The sequence below is a fragment of the Agelaius tricolor genome, unplaced genomic scaffold (genome assembly GCF_023055355.1).
Source record: "Agelaius tricolor isolate 1412-34295 unplaced genomic scaffold, bAgeTri1.0.p SCAF_3, whole genome shotgun sequence".
Classification (NCBI taxonomy): domain Eukaryota; kingdom Metazoa; phylum Chordata; class Aves; order Passeriformes; family Icteridae; genus Agelaius; species Agelaius tricolor.
In genome coordinates this window covers 33995682-34021381 of record NW_027269263.1, presented here as the reverse complement: position 1 = coordinate 34021381, position 25700 = coordinate 33995682, and the positions used below count along the sequence as shown (strand labels likewise).

At 40.9% G+C, this 25700-nt stretch overlaps 1 protein-coding gene across 1 annotated transcript in view; it reads left to right on the top strand.

Moving 5' to 3' along the window:
- TRHDE (thyrotropin releasing hormone degrading enzyme) overlaps window positions 1–25700 on the top strand; it is a 213069-nt gene that overhangs the window by 114994 nt on the left and 72375 nt on the right. The window contains exons 8-9 of the mRNA XM_071423413.1: window positions 22183–22248; window positions 24578–24765. Coding sequence (XP_071279514.1) covers window positions 22183–22248; window positions 24578–24765 — 254 coding nt within the window. The remainder of the gene's footprint in view (window positions 1–22182; window positions 22249–24577; window positions 24766–25700) is intronic.

The following is a 25700-nucleotide window of genomic DNA, read 5'->3' as shown; positions in this document are numbered from 1 at the left end:
TGCATTTTGCAAATCGAATAAAATACTGTTCCTGCACTGAATATTTGGGGGGCCATAGCTTTGCTAATGACAAGGGAAACTGGAGGACAAATCTACCCTTTCTGTCATGCACTGGTTTAGGCATTTTAGCTCTTTAGCTTGATACCATCACTTGGGTTTTTGAATTATGTTGCCTTGAATCCTTTTTTAACATGGAATTCTAATATTCAACTAAATGTCATTTCTGTAGAATAGCAAAATTGAATACTACTACTATTTATAAATCTCTTCAGATAACAAATATTCTGAAAATGCACTTGATGGTTCATTCCTCCTGTGTCATTCTAATGACTTGCTGAGTAACTGAGTTCTAAAAGACCTCCACAGCCAGTTTTTCCAGGAGAATGCTGTGGAAATGGTGTCAAAAGCTTTAGTAAGTTTATGTAGACAAAATCCACGGCCTTTCCCTCATCCACAAAGCAGGTCACAGAAGGGGGTCAGGTAGGTCAAACAGGACCTTTCTTACAGCATGCTGGCTGGGCCTGATGCCCTGGTTGTCTTGCATCTGCCGTGTGATGGCACTCACGACAATCTGCTCCATGACCTTCCCTGGCACTGAGGCCAGGCTGACAGGCCTGTCATTCCTCAGAACATCCTTCCAACCCTTCTTGTAAATGGGTGTCACATTGCCCACCTCTGGTTGTCTAGGATTTACCCGGTGAGCCAGAACTACTGGTAAATGATGGAAAGTGACTTGGTGGACACTGCTGCCAGCTCCCTCAGGAGCCTTGGATGGATCCTGTCCTTTCCAATAGACTTCTGTGTATCTAAGTGGTGTAAAAGACTGCCAACCATTTTCTCTCAGATGTTTGGTGCTTTAGTTCTGCTCTCTATTTCTGTTGTCCAGCTCAGGGGGCTGGGTACCCAAAGAACAATTGGTCTTACTATGAAAGACTGAGACTAAGAAGGCATTAAGTACCTCAGCCTTTTCCTCATTCTTTGTCACAATGCTGTTCCCCGTGTTCTGCCAAGAATGGAGGTTCTCAGCCCTTCTTCTGTTGCTAATGTATTTATAGAAACATATTTTTAATGTGTTTTACAGCAGTGTCTAGATAAAGTTCTACTTTGGCTTTGACTCTTCAAATTTTCTGCCTGCAGAACCTCACAATGCCCTTGTAGTCCTCCTGAGTTGCTTGCCCCTTCTTCCAAAGGTGATAAACTTGTTTTTGTTATCTGAGCTCCAGACAAAGCTCTCTGTGCAGCCAGGCTGATGGTCTTCCCCATTGGCTTGTCTTTCAGCATGTGGGGATGGCCAGCTCCAGTACCTTTAGGATTTCTTAAATATGTTCAGCATTTCTGGACTCCTTTGCTCTTCAGGCAAAAACCCAAGGGGCTCTCTCAAAGAGTGTCATAAACAGGCCGAGGTAGCAATTCTGCTGACCCCTCTCCTAATTTCTCCAGGAATTGAAAACTGGAACTCTGTCATTTCATAATTGCTGAGCCCAAGATGCCTTCCAATCTTCATGTCACCCCCCAGTCTTTGTTCACAAACAAGAGCTCCTGCAGGGCTGCTTTTTTAGTTGTCTTGCTCAGCAACTGTGTCTGGAAGTTAACTTCCACACACACCAGGAACCTTCTCTATTGTTACCTCTCCACTCTATTATATTTCCAGTATTATTTCTATTCTTTTTAATGTATTAGCTATGTCCTTAAGTGTTTAACAGATGATAAAAAAGAGTAATTCTGAGGTCTTATTAAAGTAGCATAAACAAAAATGAGTAGTTCTTTATTTGTGTTTGATTTGTTTGTGGTTTCATCCAAATCAAGGCATGATTCATCGTCTTATTAAGAGCTAAAGAATTAGAGCTTTAATATAGCAGACACTACAACAGACAAGGTGTAACTTAACTTTGGGTTAGGGAGAGGAAAAAAATAAGGTTTAGAACAAGAAGCAAAGATGATTGCTACCTTATTTGTTAATTGCTTGTTTTTTCTTACTCAGCATGTGGACTTTTTAAATAGCCGGTGGAGACAGGCTGGGGGTGAAAAATCCCTTATTTGTCAAAGAAAACAATCAATTGCATTAAAAAGAAGAGAAAAGTTGATGGAGGAGAATGAGGTTCTTTGGTGGATATTTTTTACCAATAAATATGATCTGATGGAAATGTACAAATGTGCCTGTGATCTGTAACAGTTTAGCAAACTGTTCTGTTAAGGAGTCTGCAAGAAAGTAAAACTCTGGTAGAAGTGCTTATTTTTACAGTGTAGATGTCTTTGTAGAGATTCATATCTGTCAAAAATAAATGGACTGTTCCTATGATGGTAAATATACTTGAAAGGGCATTTGATTATACAATAAAGCTGCATCCAAGAGACTAGTGAAGGTAGGATTTTTGAAAAGCCCTTCAAAGATGTGATGTCTTGAATTATATGACATTTCAAGCAGAAGATTTAGTTACAGACCGAAAATTCTTACTGTAGCACTCTGTAGGTAAAAGCAAAAGAGAATATATTTCTATTGGCTGGAATGAATAATTGAATAATGACAGTAGTAGCCACAGCTGGTAACACTTGCATATGAGAAAGTTACAGCTATTATTTTTGTAGAAAATGTCTAATAAATCCTTCCTTCTCACAGCAGGTGATTTATGTCTTTTTAAAAGTTCTGGCATCTTTCATGATGTGCAGTTTCTTATGCTCCAGGAAAATTCAAGAAGTGCACATCACTGAATGGCAGTACTCTTCTTACAAAATGGTGTTGCTTTTCAGTCAAAAAGCTATTAATCAGGTAAGAAGGTAGTTAGAATATGACGAGGCTTGGTCAGCACCACTTGCTCTGATTATGTTTCTGATCTGCACAAACTGATAGAGGTAGAAGCCATAAGTTGGCTTTGTCTTTCAGTCATCACTCAGGGTGGTAACATGCAATACGGCACTAGGTCTGTGTGAGATTTTCTTCTGTAGGCTGTTGTTCCAACTCTGTGCCTGAAACAAAAGGTTTCTTACATGTCTGGTGTCACTGGATTGCATTTTTGGGAAGATTTTACTGCGTTACGACAATGCATCTCTTCAAGTATTCAGTGCTTGGTTTTTATTTTTTTCAAATTAAATAGAGAGAGAAGTACCAGTGATTTGAATGTTTGGTAGATGTGTTTTAAAAGGCACCTCCAGTGCTGTAATGAGATATTTCTGCACTGGTTTATTTTCTTGTATTTGGTTTGATTATTTTGGAGCTTCATCTCTATTACTGTACGTTTGTCAACACTGCATTTCATTTGCTGTGTGACAGCTCATTGATCACATAGATCTGTATCCTTTTGAACTTCACTTGCTGCTATGTATGTGTTCATCATTCACTCTGATTTAGTGCATCATCAGCAGTTTGAATTAGTTACCATAGGAATCTCTGCTTCTGTGATAAATTAACTACTTTTTAGGCTTCACATTGTACATTTGGAGGGATTTTCATGCGGTGCTTTGGATAGACACTGTCTCTTTTGGTGCTGTAGAATGGCCACTGTATTGAAACAAATTAGTTGGCCTTTCACAGGAGCTGTCTGGGGAAGTGTGGTGTTCAGGCTATTAAATACAGCAAGGTTCAGATTTCAGTCGCTTCCTAGTATCATCTTGCTGGCTGTTTAAAGTTCCTTTCATCCACACTGCTTTTTCCTGTTTTTTAGACACCTACCATGTGCACGAAATAGTAATGCATGGAATATTTTCATCTATTTGCATGGTATTATATGATAATCTATTTTTTACATAGTGTATTAAACAGTGTACCCAAATAATACCTATTTATTATATCTTTATTACCAATTAATTACAGTTAGTTGTTTGCTATCTTTAATGAGACATCATTAGAGACTTCTTTTCAAGAGTTTTCTGTAAAAACATAAAAAAATCTGCAAAGACAAAAAATCAGGCATCTTAGGATCAAGGTCAGTGAAGCAGTAAACTGCTATGCTACCTGCAGATCAACAGTGCACATGGAACTACCTGGAGTCTTCTTTTGCTCAGTCAAAGGATGTAACTTTTGCCACCCAGGAGAAGCATCTTTACATCTACAGTACCTCTGGTGTTGTAGCTGGTGCATTTACTAGATGTTGAGTAAAGTACTTTTCAGCTGATTCTGCACCCACCTTCTCGGGTTTAGAAAAGCAGAGTGTATGACCTTAGTGGACATCAAAGTATCACCATAGATGTTCTGGCAATGAACTGTCTAAGGTAGTTCTTACCAGTCCCTTTATCTGAGAATTGTCAGCTGGAGAACTTGAGCATGTTAAAGAGAGGACTTTAGAAATCATAGGAAATCTCATAGGAGCTGACATCACTTTTTCTACAGTGCATGTCATATGAGATTGTTAGCATCTTTCACCTTTTTTGCCCCCTCAGCATTTCTTTTGCTTCTAATTTACATCACTCTGGATTTTAGTTTACATTTGTTAAATGAATTCAGCGTTATGAACTGAATTCCTATAGACTTTGACTTACACAGGTCAGTAAAAGACAGTAGGTCTGTTTCTTGCATAAGAAACTTCCATAAGTTTTCGTGTCACAATATTTTTTTCCTTTCAAAATATTAAAGACTTATAGCATAGTAAGGGCCAGACTTGGGTATCACTCCAAAAATGGAAATTCTTCCTCTAACTCCAAGAGTATTTGAGTATACTGTGTGTAAAAAAAGGCTAATGCTTAAAGGAAAATTGTGTTTGAAGTTGCATAATTTAAATGTAAAGTTTTTGAGAAATGCTAAAGTTAATTTTATTTTTCCATTCTTTTTTTATTTTTTCCTGTGTGTGCACCTTTATCACTTTTTTAAATTATGCAAGTACCCAGTGTTTTCTACATAAGACAATGTCTGATTCAGTTCACAAGGTGGACCATGCTAACTGAATTGTTCTTTTGTTCAGTAGTTTCATATACTTCTCATTTGCTTTGTAGCCCAGTTCCTAATTGCTACATTCAATTTTCTTAAATGTCATCCAGTGTGGTGTCAGGGTGCATCACCAACAATTGATGCAGAGGACAGAAACCTCATGGGGAAGAAAGGCATGGTGCTAGGGTGGAGATCTAGGCACAGAGAAATTAAAGTTAAAATTTACATAGGTCTGAAGTATGCAAAACTCCCAAGTCTTAGCACTTAGGGTCAGAAGAGTTTATGTGCTCAAAGCACAGCTTCCACTGCTATCATTGTCAACTGTGTGGCAGCTGCTCTGCCTGTGAAAACACCAAGGTGAGCCTCCAGAAAATGTTGATCATTCAACCAATATTTCTTTAAAGAGATGAATGAGAATGGAGTGCCTGTACATCTGAAGGGAAGTTGGACCAATGTCAGTAAAATGAAAAAGAGCCATGAAATTTGGATATCTGTTTTGAAACCCAAGAAGATATTCTGTTAAAATGTTTAGCATTATAAACCACTTCAGATATTCAGAACAGATCAGGATCAGTCACAGAGTCCAGCTCTGCTACAAATGAGACCACAGTGCTGTCCTGGTGTGCAACAAGCTGATCTACAGACGCAGTGAGGGTATTTGGTTTATCTACAGTTAAACTATTACCTTTTTGAAAGCAGAACATTGGCAAGGCTGAACATATGCACCCACAATTTTAGCAGCCACATGTCATGTGTGCTGGTGGATTTTTGCCCCATATAACGTTGGTGCTCTGCAAAGGGAGCTTCTTCCTGAAATGGTGCATTAGCAGAATATTCCTGTTAGGTTATATTATCTCCTTTCCATCTTTCTGCTCTGCTTTATATTCCTGGAGCATTTGGATCAGACAGTTTTCTTCCACAGTTGTTGGGGGTTGCCAGGAGAAGGGAGACATGGGCTCTTTGCTTTCTGCTTCAGGGCCTGAGTCTCCCTTTGAGTGTAAGCAGCTGTGAGCTGTCAGTGCAGGGAGAGAGAGGGTCTCTATTGCTGCTGGGATATCTAAAAGTGATCAGAGCTAGGAAAAAGCATTTTCCTGAAACAAGATCATTTTCCTTCTGACCTTTAGAGCTGTGCTCCAGTGCATGGGGACAGCAGATGGAAGGACACACTGATAAAAAAAAAAAAAAAAAAAAAAAAAAAAAAAAAAAAAAAAGTGGTATTTTTCAGTACTTTCTGGTGTTGACTAAATTTTGGAGAAGAATTCAATCTAAGATGGACTCTTTGAAGACAGGATTTCAGTTCACCTTTGCCTACATTGGAGGTCGCAGCAAGGAACATAAAATGTGGTGAGGGTAGCTGCTGCTGAACCTCAAAAGCCAGCAGTGTCCCTAGTTCCTGGGTTCAGATCAAGGTTATGGATGGTATTGCCTTCATTAGGAGGAAGTCATGGTGTTCTTCAGCTAGGATAAAATGTTAATTTGCTGTGCTGATAAAGCTTTTACAAAAAGAAAAAAAATTAGTATACACACAGTGTATAAACCAAGTTTGTTTTCTTGGAACAGCATTGCCCTTTATGGCAATCTTAGAGTCAGTCATGTTACAGATACTGCATAGGTATTCACTTGGTGTGCCTTCAGTGAGCTTCTTTTTGTTGCATATGAAATTCAGTTATGACTGTTTTTTCTTTCATTTTTATTATAGGAATTATTAAGAGAAAGAGTGATAGGTAAGAATTTCCAGATAATGTCAGCAGGCTCAGCAGCTATTTACAAATATGTTTTCTTTTGGAATAGAATTACACTGTTTTCCTGATAGCAGCTCAGTGATAACCCTACCTCTGTTGTTACAAGGCAGCTCAGTGGATTTTACAGGGCACTGGAAGGGAATAATTTTGTGCGTGATTTTGCTGCTCTTATGCAATCGGAATTTCCATTAGCTCTCTGGAAGTCAGTGGGGATATTTTCAGAACAAATACAGCAGGATTGAACTCCTAGTTAACACGTTATATATATTGGAAATTAAATAAATAGATCAATCTACTTCAGTCTAGTGGAGGACATTCAGAAAAAAATATCCTGAATCTATGCTGGACAAAACATGCTGTTGTGAAAACTTTTTCCTCTTTTTTTATCATCTCTTTCTTCTCTTCCTACTCCCTTTTTCTCTTCTCCTTCCTCTTCTTTTTCCTTCCCTTACATGCATTTAAAGCTAAGTTACTGTGGCTAGCTTGACACACATATCTCCAGATGTAAGGGCTAATGATTTTTAAGGTGTCTTCATTTTGGAAAAAAAAAGGTGCAGCTCTCGGTACTGAATTGTCTAAAGGTGTTTTGCAAAATGAGAAACATTTTCTCATTTCTTCTCTATCTTTTATTCACTGTTAATGTGAGAGTGTTGCAGGTCCTTATGATCTAGACACGGTGACATGCTTGCAGTAAGTTTTCTTGATTGGTTTATGGACACCTTTTCATAACAAGTAGCAATAACTTCTTTCCAAGTCTGGTGTTTATATAGAGAAAATTGTTACAGAAAAGTACAGCAGAGATTTTTTGCCTGGTTAGCAGTTCTTGGGCATAGTTCAGATTAATGCAGAGGAATGAGCAGCCAACATATCACAATTAGCAGGTGCCATCTAAATATCTCTGGAAAACTTTCCATCTTTTTTTTTTTTTTTGTGTGCACTAAGAATATAATCTTTGAGCAATGTGTGGTTTTAGGTTAAAGGGTATTATACTACCAGACAAGACAGAATTAAATTAAAGTACAAATTCAGTCAAATGTATGCAGTTTGATTTCAGAGAGTGCTTTATTTCTGTAGGATTTGTCCTTACCTCAGTATTTTAGTACTGCTACCAAATAACACATCAAATACATTTTTCTTTAAAGCCAAGCTTCATATATTAGCAGGTTTCTCACTGCACAGCAGATACCATCAGACTCTACCATGCACTACCTTTGCAATCCTTCTAACTGTTCCAGAAGTCTGTTAGACTTCACTTACAAACTGCTTTGCCACCACACTGCAACTGCTGCTGCTGTGTTTCACAATTGAACCGCTCTCCTCTTCATATTCATAGCTAAAAGGTGAAGTTGGATTTTACAAGGGTAATAAACCTCTCAATTTAATATTTCTCATATTTTATCAAGGATTTTCAGCAAAGCAGGACATATTTTAAAGTAGCTCAAAATTTGCTGGAATACAGATTTTTATTCAGTTTTAGATGCCCCATTTACATTGGGTTCATAGAGTTGCACTACAGAAGATTATTGTCGAGGTTTAGGGCAAATTTGGAGGAGAATTTCCAAATTAGGGCTCCTCCAGTTAGCAAACCCACACAGCCCCTCCCCCCAGCCGGTTCGGGAAGGATTTCTCGGAGAGGAGTGGAAAGAACCTGTTTTATTTAACAAGCACAGCACCCCCCAGCACACAAAATGAACAATACCGGATGACACCACTCTGAAAAAGATGACAAATTCAGAAAGTCTCTCTGGGGGTGGTCACTCTGGTCTCAGTCCCTCCGGCGCTGGGGCTGCTGCTGCAGGCCAGAAGGTGCAGGATCTTGGTGTTTCCCAGGTCCCAGTCCGGAGCAGGTTCGAAGTGATCAGAAAAAGGAAAGGAGAAACCGTCCAGGAAGAAATTGGACAGTTTAGCTGAATTAGCTAAAGAGCAAAAGCAAGCAGAAGCAAAGCGAGCAAGAGCGAGAGAGCAAAAGCAAAAAGCAAAAGCAGCAAAAGCCAAAGCTGCAGTCTCTGTGTCCCGCCAGGCTGATAAGAAAACCAAAACAAAACTTTCCCGCTTCAGAGCCGGTCTTAAAGGTACAGAACATAATATCCAATATTAACAGAACACATGAATGGGGATACAAGCATCATAACGTCACCCTAGGACATTCCACCCCTTATCCCCATATCATCAACATACTACCACACATCATGCATTTATTTCTCACCCCACAATCAGATCTCCCTGTGGTACACATCGTGTTGTTCCATCTCTTTGCATTATCCACCATGTGCAACCTGGTCCCTGAGCAAAGACAACCCCACGAATGGGTTTGTCTGTACTCAAGGCAGAATTGATCCACACATTCTTCCCTAACAAACCTCTGACACGTACCACTGGGACTTTATCTCCATCTATTACATTCAGGGAGTCAGACTGGGCAGGACCTGCTCGGTTGGTGGAACCTCGGGTGTTAACTAACCAGGTGGCCTTTGCTAAATGCTGCTCCCAATTTTTGAAAGATCCCCCACCCAAAGCTTTTAGCTGGGTTTTTAGTAGTCCATTGTACCTCTCCCCTCTGCCTGCAGCTGGTGCATGGTAGGGGATATGGTACACCCACTCAATGCCATGTTCGCTAGCCCAGGTGCTGATAAGGCTGTTCTTGAAATGAGTCCCATTGTCTGACTCAATCCTCTCAGGGGTACCATGTCTCCACAGGATTTGGTTTTCCAGGCCCAGGATGGTGTTCCGGGCAGTAGCATGAGACACAGGGTAGGTTTCCAACCATCCAGTGGTGGCTTCCACCATGGTCAGCACGTAGCGCTTGCCCTGGCGTGTCTGGGGCAGTGTGATGTAGTCAATCTGCCAGGCCTCCCCATACTTGTACTTGGACCATCGCCCACCGTACCAGAGGGGCTTCACTCGCTTGGCCTGCTTGATGGCAGCACACGTCTCACAGTCATGGATAACCTGTGAAATACTGTCCATGGTTAAATCCACCCCTCGGTCTCTTGCCCACTTATAGGTGGCATCTCTGCCCTGATGGCCTGAGGCATCATGGGCCCATCGAGCTAGGAATAACTCTCCTTTGTGTTCCCAATCTAGGTCTATCTTTGACACCCCTATCTTTGCTGCCTGGTCTACCTGCTCATTGTTTTGGTGCTCCTCATTGGCTCTACTCTTGGGGACATGGGCATCTACATGGCGGACTTTCACAGGTAGCCTCCCTACCCTGGTAGCAATATCTTTCCACTCATCAGCAGCCCAAATTGGTTTTCCTCTACGCTGCCAGTTAGCCTTTTTCCACCTCTCCAGCCATCCCCACAGAGCATTGGCTACCATCCATGAATCAGTGTAGAGGTAGAGCTTTGGCCATTTCTCTCTTTCTGCAATGTCCAGGGCCAGTTGAACGGCTTTGAGTTCTGCAAGTTGACTTGATCCACCTTCTCCTTCAGTAGCTTGTGCAACCTGTCGTGTGGGGCTCCATACGGCTGCTTTCCACTTCCGGTTCATCCCTAAGATGCGACAGGAACTGTCAGTGAAAAGAGCATAGCGTGTTTCCTCTGGGGGCAGTTGGTTATATGGAGGAGCCTCTTCAGCCCGTGTCACTGGTTCTTGTTCTTCATCTGTGACACCAAAATTCTCACCTTCGGGCCAATTTGTAATTACCTCCAAAATCCCAGGGCGATTTAGTTTACCTATATGGGCGCGCTGAGTGATAAGAGCAATCCACTTGCTCCATGTGGCACTGGTGGCATGGTGAGTGGAAGGAACCTTGCCTTTGAACATCCACCCCAGCACTGGTAGTCGGGGTGCCAGGAGGAGTTGCGCTTCTGTACCAATCACCTCTGAGGCAGCTTGGACTCCTTCATAGGCAGCCAAGATTTCCTTCTCTGTGGGAGTGTAGTTGGCCTCAGAGCCTCTGTAGCCTCGACTCCAAAATCCCAGTGGTCGACCCCGAGTCTCCCCAGGCACCTTCTGCCAAAGGCTCCAGGACAAGCCATGGTTCCCGGCTGCAGAGTAGAGCATGTTCTTCACATCTGGTCCTGTCCTAACTGGGCCAAGAGCTACTGCATGAGCTATCTCCTGCTTGATCTGGACAAAGGCCTGTTGCTGCTCAGGGCCCCAGTGGAAAGTGTTCTTCTTGCGGGTGACCAGGTAAAGAGGGCTCACGATCTGACTATACTCAGGAATGTGCATCCTCCAAAAGCCTATGGCACCTAGGAAAGCCTGTGTCTCTTTCTTATTGGTGGGTGGAGACATTGCTGTGATCTTGTTGATGACGTCTGTAGGAATCTGACGCCGTCCATCTTGCCACTTCACTCCCAGGAACTGAATCTCACGAGCTGGTCCCTTTACTTTGCTCTTTTTAATGGCGAAACCAGCTCCCAGGAGGATTTGGATGATTTCCTTTCCTTTCTCAAACACTTCCGCAGCTGTGTTCCCCCACACAATGATGTCATCAATATATTGCAGATGTTCTGGAGCCTCACCCCTTTCTAGTGCAGTCTGGATCAGTCCATGGCAGATGGTAGGACTGTGCTTCCACCCCTGGGGCAGTCGGTTCCAGGTATACTGCACTCCCCTCCACGTGAAAGCAAACTGAGGCCTGCATTCTGCTGCCAGAGGAATGGAGAAAAATGCATTGGCAATGTCTATAGTGGCGTACCACCTCGCTGCCTTGGACTCAAGCTCGTACTGGAGCTCTAATATGTCTGGCACGGCAGCACTCAGTGGTGGAGTCACCTCATTCAATGCACGGTAGTCCACAGTCAATCTCCATTCTCCTTCAGATTTTCGCACAGGCCAAATGGGGCTGTTGAAGGGTGAGTGGGTCTTGCTGACCACCCCTTGGCTCTCCAGCTCTCGGATCATCTTATGGATGGGGATCACAGCATCTCGAGTAGTTCTATACTGTCGTCGATGCACTATGGAGGTGGCAATTGGCACTCGTTGATCTTCTCCCATCAGACATCCTACTGCAGATGGATTCTCAGACAGCCCAGGCAAGGTGTTCAATTGCTGGATGCCCTCTGTCTCTACAGCAGCTATCCCAAATGCCCACTTGAGTCCTTTTGGGTCTTTGAAATACCCACTTCGAAGGTAGTCTATGCCCAAAATACATGGGGCCTCTGGGCCAGTCACAATAGGATGTTTCTTCCACTCATTCCCAGTGAGGCTCACATCAGCTTCCACCAAAGTGAAATCCTGGGATCCCCCTGTCACACCAGCAATAGAAACAGACTCTGTCCCCACATGTCTCGACGGAATTAATGTACATTGTGCGCCAGTATCAACCAAAGCTTTCTACTCTTGTGGTTCCGATGTGCCAGGCCAACGAATCCACACAGACCAGAAAACACGATTTTCCCTGGCCTCTACCTGGCTAGAGGCAGGGCCCCTCTAAGCCTGGTTATCCTTCTTTCCCTGGGCATATGTCTTAGATGTTCCTTCAAGGGGATCAGACGTGGCATCATCAGCATCATACCTGGCGGTTCGGCTACAGGCAACTGGAGCTGCTTTCTTCCTGGTGGCTTCCTTCAATTCACGCACCCGTCGTGCCAGAACAGCAGTAGGTTTTCCATCCCACCTCCTCATATTTTCTCCACAGTCACGCAGGTAGAACCACAGCTCTGTTCGTGGGGTGTACCTTCTCTGGCCATCTGGGGAACGTCTGCCTTGGATACCAGAACCTCTGATCTGTACTGCTGAGATTTGGAGAAGGTCTTCTTTAATCTCCTCTCTGAGCTTCTTATGATTCTCCTCTATCTTATCCTCTAAGTTCTGCAGACGTGTTTCTACCGCTGCAATTCTGGCATGTGTTGGGCCATGCACAGCATCTGCATATGCTCAGAGCTTCCTTGCCATATCCAGCACAGTCTCGTCCCTCTCATCCCGCTTCATTATGGCTAGGGCAGAAGCATATTCGTGTGGCCCAAGTCGCACAAGTTTCCGCCACATCACAGACGTGCATGGCACCAAGTCTGGGTTCCTAGTTGTCACATCATCTGAGAAGATAATCTCTGCCACTGCCATCTCTCTCAGGCGTTGGATCCCTTGCTCTATGGTCTTCCACTGTGTCTGTTGCATATAAAGATCATCTGCACACAGGTATCTTTGTGCAACACTTTCCAAGACCCGTGCCCAGAGGCTCTGAGGGTTTGCCCCCCTCATCATTCCTTGGTCAATGACAGGATCATGTGACAGGGATCCCAAATGCCTCGCTTCTGTGCCATCCAGAATTGTAGCCTCGCCTGCAGCATCCCAGAGACGGACTAACCAACTAATTATGGATTCATCAGGTCGTCGGGTGTAATCCTTCCGTAAGCCACGAAGGTCCTTCAGGGAAAAGGACTCAATATTTGCATCTGGTCTTGCACCTGCTGCTTTGACTCCTGATTTTATGTCAGGAGGCATTGAGGTTCCTTCTGCTGCATCATCATCATCATCATCATCCACTGGTCGATTGGTCTTGTCTGTGCATTTCCCACTTCTGGTACTGGTAGCAACAGCCATTGGTTTAGCTGCTGGCTTAGGCTCACTATCTGGTTTGGCTGCTGGCTTTGAGCCTGTGGTGTTGGCGGCAGCCTGAGTGACTGGGATAGCTGATTTATCTCCCTGCCCCCCTGCCTCCGTCTGCTGTCCTACAGTCTCCAACAGAGTGCGATAAGCATACGCCAGGGCCCAGCTCACTGCAATGACCTTTCTCTCCTTAGGCTCATCCTGGTATTTCTCTTTCAGATATTTCCCCACCTCAGCTGGGTTCTGAATTTGTTTATGGGGAAAATCCCAGACTATAGGGTCGGAGAATTCCTTCAGGATGTGGCCCATTTCCTCCCATTTCCCACACCACTCAGGATGTTTCACCCCTGGGTCTACTCCTAAGTCAGGGGTCTCATCAGCCCGTCTAGAAATCTCAGCCCTCATTCTGGAGAGACAGCAGACTGTATAGAGGAAGGTTACCAGATTGAATACAAGAAAGATGGTTTCTCTAACATTCAGGGGAAACTGAACATCCTTTACTACTGATGCAACCGATTCATAGGAGAAGAAGGAAAGCAAAGGCTGAAAAGCCTCATTCCCTGCTGCTCTTCCTCTAACAAACTGGACGAATAACCATAGCCAAGAACCATTCATACCTGGAGCAGACCCCAACATGTTTATAAACTTCTTGCACATCATTGCCATCAAGCCCAGCAGGATAGCTATTCTGGTCACTGCCCCTCTGCTGTAAAAACTACGTATGAGGGACAATACTAGAACTATTTCAGGATAGGAAAATAAACCTAGGGACCACAGAGGTATTAAAATCTCGAAAAACCCTAGGGACCAGAAGCACATGCAAGCCTTCACCCCAACACTCATCATCAATTCAAAAAGCATGGCTATTAACTGCTTCAAACAGAGAGTAATGGCAACCAAAATACCCACAAAACAGGGTTTTTCCACTCACTCTCTCGAGCCCAGCGTTGGGCACCAAGATTTTGTCGAGGTTTAGGGCAAATTTGGAGGAGAATTTCCAAATTAGGGCTCCTCCAGTTAGCAAACCCACACAGCCCCTCCCCCCAGCCGGTTCGGGAAGGATTTCTCGGAGAGGAGTGGAAAGAACCTGTTTTATTTAACAAGCACAGCACCCCCCAGCACACAAAATGAACAATACCGGATGACACCACTCTGAAAAAGATGACAAATTCAGAAAGTCTCTCTGGGGGTGGTCACTCTGGTCTCAGTCCCTCCGGCGCTGGGGCTGCTGCTGCAGGCCAGAAGGTGCAGGATCTTGGTGTTTCCCAGGTCCCAGTCCGGAGCAGGTTCGAAGTGATCAGAAAAAGGAAAGGAGAAACCGTCCAGGAAGAAATTGGACAGTTTAGCTGAATTAGCTAAAGAGCAAAAGCAAGCAGAAGCAAAGCGAGCAAGAGCGAGAGAGCAAAAGCAAAAAGCAAAAGCAGCAAAAGCCAAAGCTGCAGTCTCTGTGTCCCGCCAGGCTGATAAGAAAACCAAAACAAAACTTTCCCGCTTCAGAGCCGGTCTTAAAGGTACAGAACATAATATCCAATATTAACAGAACACATGAATGGGGATACAAGCATCATAACGTCACCCTAGGAAAATTGAATTCTTTAGGCACTTAAAATTTTTCTTCTTGTGTTGGAATGAAAATGAAGGCCATGTTGATTTTAGTTGGCTTATTTCTAATTTATAATACTGGTTTCTTATCAACCAGCAGTGGGTAGAGCAAAGAAAGTAATCCCATTGACTTAATGATGGCTCTTGCCTGCTTTCTTTTACTGGCTTCTCCTGTATCTCAGCCTGCATGTAACAGGGCACAGGTCCTGTCTGGATCCTCTAAATGAATGTTATACTTCTAATATCATGGATGAGATATTCTCAACATTGCCCTAATTTTTCTCCCGCAAAATCAATGCTAAAACTCCCATTGGCCCTTATAATGCCAGAAATGTCAGTTCTGCTGATCTGATTATTGTTAGCATCAATGGGAGTATCATGAATTACAAAGGAAAAAGGACAAAGTAAAATGCTGTAATTATGTGGCCCATTCAGCATTGTTGGCTCCAGAGAGAATTAAGATTTATTTCCATGTGTGCTTCCAGTTTCACTCTTTCTGATTAGTAGTTATAGCTTGCTGTTTAGACATAATGATTTAATTGTAGGTATTACATGTTGACTGGATATTTTCCAGTTGCTGCTGGTTTGTCAGCATTATATCACTGTTGTACGTGAAAAAAGTCTAAATGCACCTTTTGGAAATTAAGGGCTGGAATTTCAGCTGATGTACAGTCATAGGATTCCACTGAGTTTCTTCCCTAGGATTTTATATGTTCCCTGAAATAGTGACCCAAAGAGAAGGCAAAACACAGCTGAAGTGAATTTTTGTATGATGGCTTTGGAGTATGTTGCACACCTTTTGGGCTTTTTTTAAGCTTCTTTTTACCTATTTGTGAGTTTGAACTAGAAGCTAGCTAAGACGCTCCTGGTAGTAGACATTTTAAACAGGGTAATACAAAAGTTCATTCAAAGCTGCAGAAGGTGGGAATTATAATTGGATTAGTTGAACCTCATGGTAGCCCCATGTGGACACTTTAAAAACTGAAGTTAAATGTTATTTCCTTTCTTTGATTTCTTTGATTTATGATTTTAGTGTTTTTATTAAGTTTCTGAGTTTAGTCTACTTCAGTTTTGAATGCAGCATCCACACATGATTTCTAATGAAGGTTAACTAATTCACTATAAAAATTAGCTTATTGATGAGAAATGACACTACCAACTGTTACTTAAACATTTGAAAAGAACATTTGAGCATCACTTTTAGAGAAATACACTTCAAAATGAAATTTTGTTCCTCTTAAATGAGATGCACTGATAATCTTTCTCTTAGCTATATTCTGAAATCACCACTGTGTGTCTTTCTGTCCAGTCTCTTTCATAATACTTGGCACATACTTGGAGAGGCCACTGGCTTAGGAAACCACTGTTCTGATTTCCTCAATGCTGCCTCCAGCTGCTTGTTCTCCTCCATTAATGGCCACCCAACACCACTGCATTTATTCCAGTGGAGTTTGGAGTCCTCCTTGGTAAACTTGATCAAGGAAGGAAGGGTGTCCTTAGTGGGGAATGCTAGATTCACTCCTATATAGGCCATTTCGGGGTTCTAATCTGCAAAGCAGCATCAGAAACAGGGGCATGGGTCCAAGGAACAGCAAAAATTGTGGAACCTGCTTAGTCTGGCTGTACCACTAAAGTATCATCAAACTGTGATGCTCAAGGCAGATACAGGAATGCATTTGATGCTGTGACTGTTACAGATGTGATAATTTTAATACTAGGTAAGGGCTATCTACATAGTCAGGCCTGCTATCTGCAGGCATTACCTTATATTCCTTATATGCTTGCTATTTCAATATACTTTTGATGCTGCCTTTTTGTTATTTTGAAATGTTTTTTTAGTTAGTTAAATTCTTGGCTTTTGAGTAACTTTAGTTTTCGTAGGAAGAACATTTTAATGCCTTTATAGATTAAAGTATAGGAAGAAAATCAACATTTTTGATCCTCTGGTGGAAGCTATGATGAAAATATATTCTATGACTCTAGTATATTCTGTATGTTGGCAGTTTCTTACTAGACTGCCTGAAAGCAGTTTTGGGCACTTCTAGTAAGATGATGTTGAAAGGGAAGCAGTTGTTTGGCTTACTTGTCCAGGAAAAACCTGTTTTCCAGTTTTCTTCTTAGCTGGCATTGCAGTAGCGCTTTGACAACTGGTCTGATAACAGCTGTTCTTTCAGTTTGGAGGTACCTCTGCAGCTTGACTCACTGTACAAATTAATTCTTGACACAAATAGAGTTAACCCCCAACTAATTTGCCTTACACAGTGTTGACCATGACCAGTAAGGTGAATTTACCTACTCCTTTGTTGCTTGGCTGACTGCCCAGCCGGGAGGGTGATCACTTCTCTTCCTTGTGGCTGTTTCTTCAGGATTAGTCTCTTGTAAAGCTGAAAAATACTGCAAATGTAGTTGGCTATTTTAACTTTTCTTTTCAGTAGTCTTCCTCTCTTATGGGAATCTTCAGAGTTTTGTAGCTTGCTGGTAGTCCTTTACCACTGGTTCTCACTCCCTCTTGTTTGTCACTCATCTTTGCGGCCATGTGCACTACTCTGACCCTGGCCCAAACTTTTTTATTTGAATGTTAGACAATATTAAGATAATGTATGATAGCAGATTTGATTTTAGCAGTGTGAAGGAAGGGAGGAAAAAGGGTCCTGTTATAGTCAGAGTCAGCATCTGTTGGTTTAAGATTAGGTATATAAATTTCTAGGGAAACAAACACACTGGATTTGATACCTGGAGCCTTAGAGACTGACTTCTACCTGAAGTAAAGGTTTTTATTTGTAGCGTTAAATCTTCAGTTATATACAGCAGTCATGTATAAAAGCACTGAACAAGAACATATTGTAGGCCAAAGGGAGGAGGATGTGTACTGAGGAGTAGGAATGAAATACAAAAAAGGGAGGTAGAGGCAGGTCTGCTTTACCTGAGCCTTGGGAAAGGAGAAAAATAGCCACAAGAATTGGAGATGAAAATAGTTTGCTACATTTCCCTCCCTCATATAGTGGAATTTTCCAGTTTTCTTTAGGAGAAAAATGAAGTTTCTCAATCTGTTTCAGATCTCAGCATCACTCATGTAAGTCTGGAGCTGTTCCTTCAGCTGAGCAGTCAGCTTTATACAGATTAACTGAGAAAGGAATTTAGTCCTAGGTCTGATATTTTGGTTTCTGTTTATAGGTGTAAAATCTCCCCTGAAAGTAAGGCACATGTTTGGAGACTTACTCCTCCTTTACGCTTGCTTAACTTTTTGGTATTAACTTTTTGGTCTTTATCAGTCACTACCTTTTGTTAGTTGTGAGCATTATCATGTTTGGATAGTGGGGTAGTTAATTTATTTTGTAACCAAGAGGCTTTGTTAACAGGCAATATTGCAAAGAAATGAAACACGTTTCCCTTTTAAATAATCTCCTTTTCTTAAAAATATCTAATACAATAAAAGGTCTGAAAGCTTAATCAGACCTTAATCAGTACAGCATTACTGAAACCATCTTTCAAAATCTTTTAGCATTTTTCACTGTTCCTACTACTGTTCAATCTACCTTCTCCAGTTTACAAGAAATAATTTCAAAAGTATTGAGCCTTTTAATTCTTTTTTTTTGGGGGGATTAGGATTATTGTTTGATAACACATTATACTGTAGTCTAAATCTGTTGGGATTTTTGGAAGGATCTTATCTTTTGGTTGTACAATAAATGGACTTTGTTTTCATGGTATCACAGAGTCAGGATACTTAGTTGCTTATTTATTTATTTCCTTAATATTAAGACTTGCTAAAACATGTTAGAAAACTGCATTGTCTGATTAATTTTTTATTGACAGATGTGAATGGATCACATTCCATTATTCTTTTTGGCAAAGAGTGGCTTTATGTTTTTAAGTGAAAATATTAGGAAGACTATTACAAGAGGATGCGTGCTGAAAATGTAAACCCAACTATTTACTTTTGGTTGTGTGTTTTTGATTAATTTTCATGTTGTGTGACAGTGCCCTAGGGTCCGTGAACTCTTCCTACTTTCTTCATGACAATGAAAAACTTTAGAGGCAGCATTACAGTGAAGGAGAATGGAAGAGTTGTAGAAGAGCACTCTTGAGTCTTGAGTTGTTAAAGAGATTTGCCTGCCATCTTTTGTGCTCATATACACTGTAGGGCTATAGCTGACAGGGAGGTGGCTAATGCATATCTTCATGCTCCAGCATACTCCAGTCAATGGAACAGCTTTTGTCAGTGATAGACTTGCAAGTTTATGATGGGAAGCAGCCTTGCAGCCAGATGGTTTTGGGCATATGTGTTTATGAATAAGTGGCTTTAAGTCACTTTGCCTCCTTTGGAGCTGTGCTGAGCACAGCTTAGATTCAGACAGCTGTGTTTTCAGTGTCATCCTCCTTTTCTGTTCTGTGGCTTGCATCTCTGTTCTGTTTGCTTTGGTTTTACTACTAAATGTACAGGAAAAGGGGTGGCTAATACTCCAGCCTGGAGAATTACAGTGAATGAGAGCATGTATTCTGCCCCTCTGCAAGCTGCTTAAGACTTAGATATGCATCCCCAGGAGGAAAAATGGATTCTATTCCTGCTTGTTCTATCCTTAGAATAGACAAGTAGGGTATGTATAGATCTTTGGCTCCTATTTTACTACTTCCTGATATGTATTTGATGCTGATATGTCTTTTCCTTTTTAAGCTGAATGCCTGTCAATGGAAGAGGAAGTGAGGCTCATCATCTGGTAATGAAAGTTCAGGCAGGGTGAGAAGCTATCCAAACTACCTTTGGAGTCAGCAGCTGGGGTGGCAGTATAACTTTGCAGCAGAGCTGGGAGTGGTTGGGTCTGGCAGAGTTCTCAATATAAAGGCTGTACACATTCCATAAAGATCTGTAAAAACACGAGTGGCTTGGGGAGAGTGAAGTGGGGAACAGTAATGCACTGTGTCTTCTAATGCTAGAAGTAGGAAGCAGCAGATGAAACCAGCAAACAGGCAGGTATTTGGAACAGGTATCACACAACAGATCACTGAAGTGAGAAATGCTTTTTCATAAGGTGTTGCAAATGCTGATTTGTTCAGAAAGCAACCAGCCGAATTCACAGAAGATAACTATTAAATGCAAGGATACTAATCTGCTTAGGATTTCTGGTGCTGTGAAGTGCTGGGTGATGGAAGAGCAGTTGTGGGAGGTACCACTGTATGCTTTTCTTGTTTTATACTGTTTCCAGGTGTTTGCTACTGGTTACTATTGAAAAAAATATATATGAGGCTAGGAATAAGAGGATATTTGATGAGACCTGGTTCAGAAGCCTTTTGCTCTTGTGCCTTTGGAAAGCACACTCAGATTTGAGATTGCAATGTCGGTTTACTACTGAAAGCCTATGCTGATACACACTGTCACTTAGGACTGCTTTTTGTGCGTGTGTTTGATAACACTCCTAGTTTTATGTGGTGTTTATGCTCTTGATGCAACTTTCATGAAATAATGACAAAATTGATGATTAGGCTGTATGGTACAAGGATCATACCAAGACATTGTGTTTCTTATTGTGTATTCTTATTTCATGGTAAAGGTTAGGATTGCTTTTGTTTTCATTGAGAGCTAAACATGTTAGATTAGAGGATAATAAATTTTTAACTGAGTGACAAGCCACATTTGTACCTCCCAATCCATGTGTTGGGAGGAAAAAAACTGAACAAAACCAAACCCTAAAGAAAAGGCAGAAGCATTTAAACTCTGCAGTCTTTCTGAACACAAAATGTAGAAGTCAAATATAATGTCTAATGGTAGAGTGGTAAACAGGATTATTGCCTGGATGAATCCTCAAGTATTCCACCCATTTTCTTTTGCTCTGTAATGATTCTAACAGCATCTCTCAGAAGGACCAATATATGCAGCATTTTCTAGTATTGCTTAAAATGTGGATTGTATATCTATTGTTATTTATTTACCTTGTCCCACTTTTCTTTATTCCCATTTTAGCTTTCTAATTTGCAATTCAGCTTCTTTAGCCTTGGAAGCTATTGAATGTTTCCCTGTGCCTTAAATGATTCTGTATTTTTAGACAAAATGGAAATACAGTGTGCTATAGGGGCAGCCTGTATAATATTGTCTTTTTTCTGAGTTAGTCTCATGACATTGTTAAGACTCAGCACTGCATTTAAAGAGTCAGTGCTCTCATTTAGCCTTCTTAGTCTGTGATTAAATGGGAGTTGTTGTTTTTTTCACTATAAGTTGGCTGACAAAAGCTAAATCTGTCACAGGTGCTACAATTTGTGTATCAGAAAATTTGCTTTCCAAATACTAATTATTCCCAAAGTATCTTACTTCACACAAAGCACAGATAACACAGTCAGCAAATTTGTCCTAGTTTTATCATTGTGCAGTAAATTAGGGTTTGTCTTCTACCATTGTGTAAAGTGAAGATGGTAGAAATTCAATTGTAGGAGAACCAGTTGATGTACAACCTCTGATCTGTGTTTTTCACTTAATTCTCCCAATCAAATGCTTGAAATGTATATTTTAAAATAATCACTGCTGAATTTCACTTTTGTAACTGAATGAACTGTTGTCAAGGGACATGGGATAGTGAGAAACAACAGTGTTGTCTCTCCAGAAGTCATTTTAAAAAGCAAGTATTTTATGCGTGAAAGACCTACACCCAAGCTGGTAGTATGCTTAAACTATTAATTTTGGAAGTTACTGTAAGATGATGGAAGCTTATTGAGAATTATCTTTCTTGGTGTTATGGGAGAAGAATGGACCTTCAGCTAGTGAAACTGTGGTGGAATAAGTGAAAGCATTCAGTTTAGAACGTCCTCAGACTCTGAGCCACAGGTGGCTTAAAAAAACACACGTGTAAGTTCCTGTGCACAAGCATGGAGTTGGATTCCTGTCATATGTCCTCCACTGCTCCCTGTTGTGGAAAGCCTTTGTGATAACCTGTTGCAGCCCTAGTTGCCAGCATTGTGTGTTTTGACACTGAGGGGCCAGGATCTCCCTAGATAAGAGTTTGGAGTTCAGATGGACTATTGCTCAGTTAAATCTTCTGTAATGAATCCAACTGTCATTCAAGTGCACAAATTTTTGACACTAGACAAAGCAGAATGACCAGCTAAAATAGCAACTGGAACTGTGTTTTAGCAGCTTCTCCTTTCATTGCTGAAAATTACCTAGGAACCTTTCCCAAGATTAGACATGTATTCTAAATATATATTTTGAAGATATTTAACTTTATATTATATATATTAAAGATATTTAGCTTATAAAATGACTTACACAGAAAAGGAAGAGCATTTAATTTTTAGCAACAATTTTTGCATTGCAAAGTAGCTTAAGAAACTGTTTATTTATTCCCTTAGGATAAACATATTGTGTATTTCTAGATTTCTAACAAATGCAAACATTGATGTGATTTAACTCCTAATAGCAGTGTTGCACAGCTCTAGTTGTTTGGCCTATGTATTTTAATACTGATTTTTATTTTTATTTTATTTTTGTAGGACTATTTAACCATTCACAAGTATGGCAATGCAGCCAGAAATGATCTCTGGAACACATTGTCAAAGGTAAAATGCTTTAATCTATTGCACTGAGGGAGAAATAGGAATTTGCTGTGGTGTTTTTCTTGGTGAGATCAGGAGTGAATAGTGCATACTGAGATCTTCAAACCACAGAGCAAATATCAAAACTGATGCAAAGAAATTTCATTTGAGTTAAACTAGGAAACCATATTAAAAATATGAGATCTGCAGCATTTCTATTCTTTGTTATGTTAGAATATATGAAATACATGAAAGTGCTGAGCTTTGGCATTTCCATCACATGTGTCTGTGATTTTGTCTGGAGTTAAGATTTTTGTGAAGGACAAAAATATTAAAGCTTCAAAGTATGATGTAAACAGAGAACTATTTACTGTAATATTTGGCATGCTGTAGAGACTTATATATCCAGGCTTGGCTTGAGTTCTAGAACCTGGTCTAGTGCTCCACAATGGCTCATCATTTGTAAGATGAGCAAAGTGTCCCTGAATTTCTCCCCTATGGGACTAGTCTGAGCTAGTCTGAGTCTTCCCCAGAAATAGACTGAGTGGAGGACAGTGTGGAGTACAGTCAGAGAGTTTTGGCACAGGTACCAGTTCAAGCCATACAAAACATGACAATCTAGTTTTAACTACTGACGCCAAAACTAAGATGTAGCTGGAGGTCAAGACATCTAGACAAGCAGGTATATACATGTAAACTAGATGTCCAAGATCCTGTTCTTCTCACTGAGTCTTCAGTTGCTGATTCACAGACTTTTAACAGCTTTTACCTTAATTTATCCTACCTGGCTTCCAGCTGCCACCTGAGAAGCACGTCTGTTGCAGATACAGTGGTTCTGAAAGAATGCGTTGAGTATTTCAGGACATGTCATTTGACACTAGTGAACAGGAACAACTGGAGTTCCAGAAATCTAGTCAATATAGTCAGCAGAGCTTAGAGAGAAATTCAGTTGGCTAGCCACTACATGATTATTTTATAATAAGCCTGAACCACTGCCTGTTGACTAGAGACTTGAGATAATTGTTCAAATATAGGCAACTAGTGCCAGATTAGGTGCAGTAGGATGTTTAAGACATTCATGTGTGTCTAACCAATTTAGCATCAGATATATGGGGAAATTTTTGCTCTTCTGAGTGGCTGGTAAAGGTCAAATGTCATTATTCACGTACATGTGGGCAACTGAACCAAGTCCTATGTCTGTACTGACTGCTAATGAGAGTTGAGACAAGTAACATACAGTCAGGCTTTTAAATCTGTGTCTTAATCTGTAGCTGAATGTCACCACAAGAAATCTTTCTTTCCAGCCTCTGTTAAAGCCTCTGGGACAGTTCTGGGCCATGGGAGGTCAGAGGAATGAATGTTGCCTTGAAAGAACAGCAGAATCTGCAGCTAATGAAGTGGAACAAAAATAAGACTGTATTCTGGTCCATAACCACTGTAGCTATACTGTATTCTCATATCTACTGTTGCAGCTAATAATTCTCTTTGCCTCAGTTGTAAATGCATTTGTTGCCAGCCCCTTTGTTCCTAGGGCAGTGCAACTGCAGCTTCAGTTCTGAAGACATCTTCTGCTTGTATTCATCAGAGATTGCTCAGTCTGTGATCTTGGGCTGTTCGACAGCTAGGAGCATGTCTGTCGCTGCAGAACAAATGATGCCTCTTTCTCCTCATATGCAGTCTCATCTCCCATGATGCTGTAGTATCTCTTTGTGTTTCAGACGAAAATCCACTTGTAAAACAGCATTTTTATTGACATATGGAATCAAATATGAACACATTAATCCTCCATGTGTTCTAACAGGTGCAGTTTATGAAGCAGCAGGGGATATCTTGGTATACATAGCCTCACTTTGCATATTAGGGACAGTATTTTCAAATAACTAGTCATTTTGATTTTCAGAACAGAGAAGCCCTATATTTTTAGAAATTAAGGCCCTTCAAATATGCCTTATTATAAGTGCCTAGATCAACTGACATTGTGTCTTTTTTAACCTTAGCTGGTTAAGAATAGCTACCCCGTATTTCTGTGGCTCTTGTTAAAATCCTGTAAAGCAGGTTATTTCTTCTTTTTCAGCAGAAGTACTTGAATGATGTGGAAAACATGACTTTCTGACTGTCACTCTCCTCTCTGTTAAGATTACTCAACATTTATTTTAAAGATACACAGAGCCTTAAGTTCAATTATGTAGTGTCTGTGTGTTGAGTGTAAGAGTGTGTGTGTGTGTATCTGCATACATGTGTGATGGTTATTTTACCCTCCAAAAACAGTTTTGATCCTGGGACAAAAAAAAAAAAAAGGTTTTACATATTGTTACTGCTTCAGTGTATTGAAACTTTTCTTTTTTTTTCCAAGGCTTTAAAAAGGGTTGGAAAATCTGTAAATATCCAAGAGGTAATGGATCAGTGGACACTACAGATGGGTTATCCTGTTATCACTATCTTGGGAAATGAAACTACAGACAACATCATAGTCATCTCCCAAGAGCGTTTTGTTTATGATAGTGATACTAAACCCAAGGATCCTGCCCGTGGGGACAACAGGTACTTGTATTTCTCAATTGCTATCTTTCAAGATGCTGTAGTTGTTTAAGTAAGTATTTTATATGTGTAGTTTTATGCAAATTTTTTTTTTTAGAAATCTGAGCTTTGCTTGGGATCAATAGCGTGTGGTGATACTTTAATTTGAATTGTAATAAAGTTGAGGCTAATTAAAAGAATTGGAGAAAAATGCCCAATTGCATCCTGACAATTCTCTGTGGCAGTGTCTTGCATCACTCATCTATTTCCTCCTCTTTTCTTTTGATTTTGTCACATTCCATGAAGTAATTTGGAATGTGATTGGTAGGTCTGATAGTTCTTAAGAAATTTTGTGGAGTGGACCTCTTGACACTCATACACTGAGTAGGCAGATGTAAATATGTATCAGGTAAAGACCTTGCTTGACTTGGGAAGGAGTCAGGAGCTGAACTGGACCTCTGTAGAAGGCAGAGGGTTCCAGCTCTTCCATTTTTGGAGGCAGCTGAACTGTTTCACTGTCTGAAATCAGCATCTCTGTCTCTACCCCTTTTCCATTTATTAGATTGTTTTGTTCCTCCTCCCATCTGACTCTATATGCTTCCTTCATCCCAAAGACAAGATAACATTCCTGCCTGATCCTGGGGAATCCTCATTGTTTCGAGCAGTTTTGGCATCATATTTTAAGGCCAAGAATAGCTCTTGCTAGCTGATGCTAGAGAATTTCAAGGTGGCCTTTGAAGTTTCTGTGTTGACCTGTTCATGCTCAGTGTGAAAGAGGCCACACTATTAACCTGGAATATTCTGTGTTAGTCCAGTAGATTTAAATTGTTGAAAAATAAAATTTAATACAAAATTTTGATTGACATATCCAGAGCTTGTAGAATATTCCTGTTGAGGAAGGCCTAAAATGATACTAACATTTACTGGAAAGTGTTTAGAAGTTCATTATCTTTTTCTAG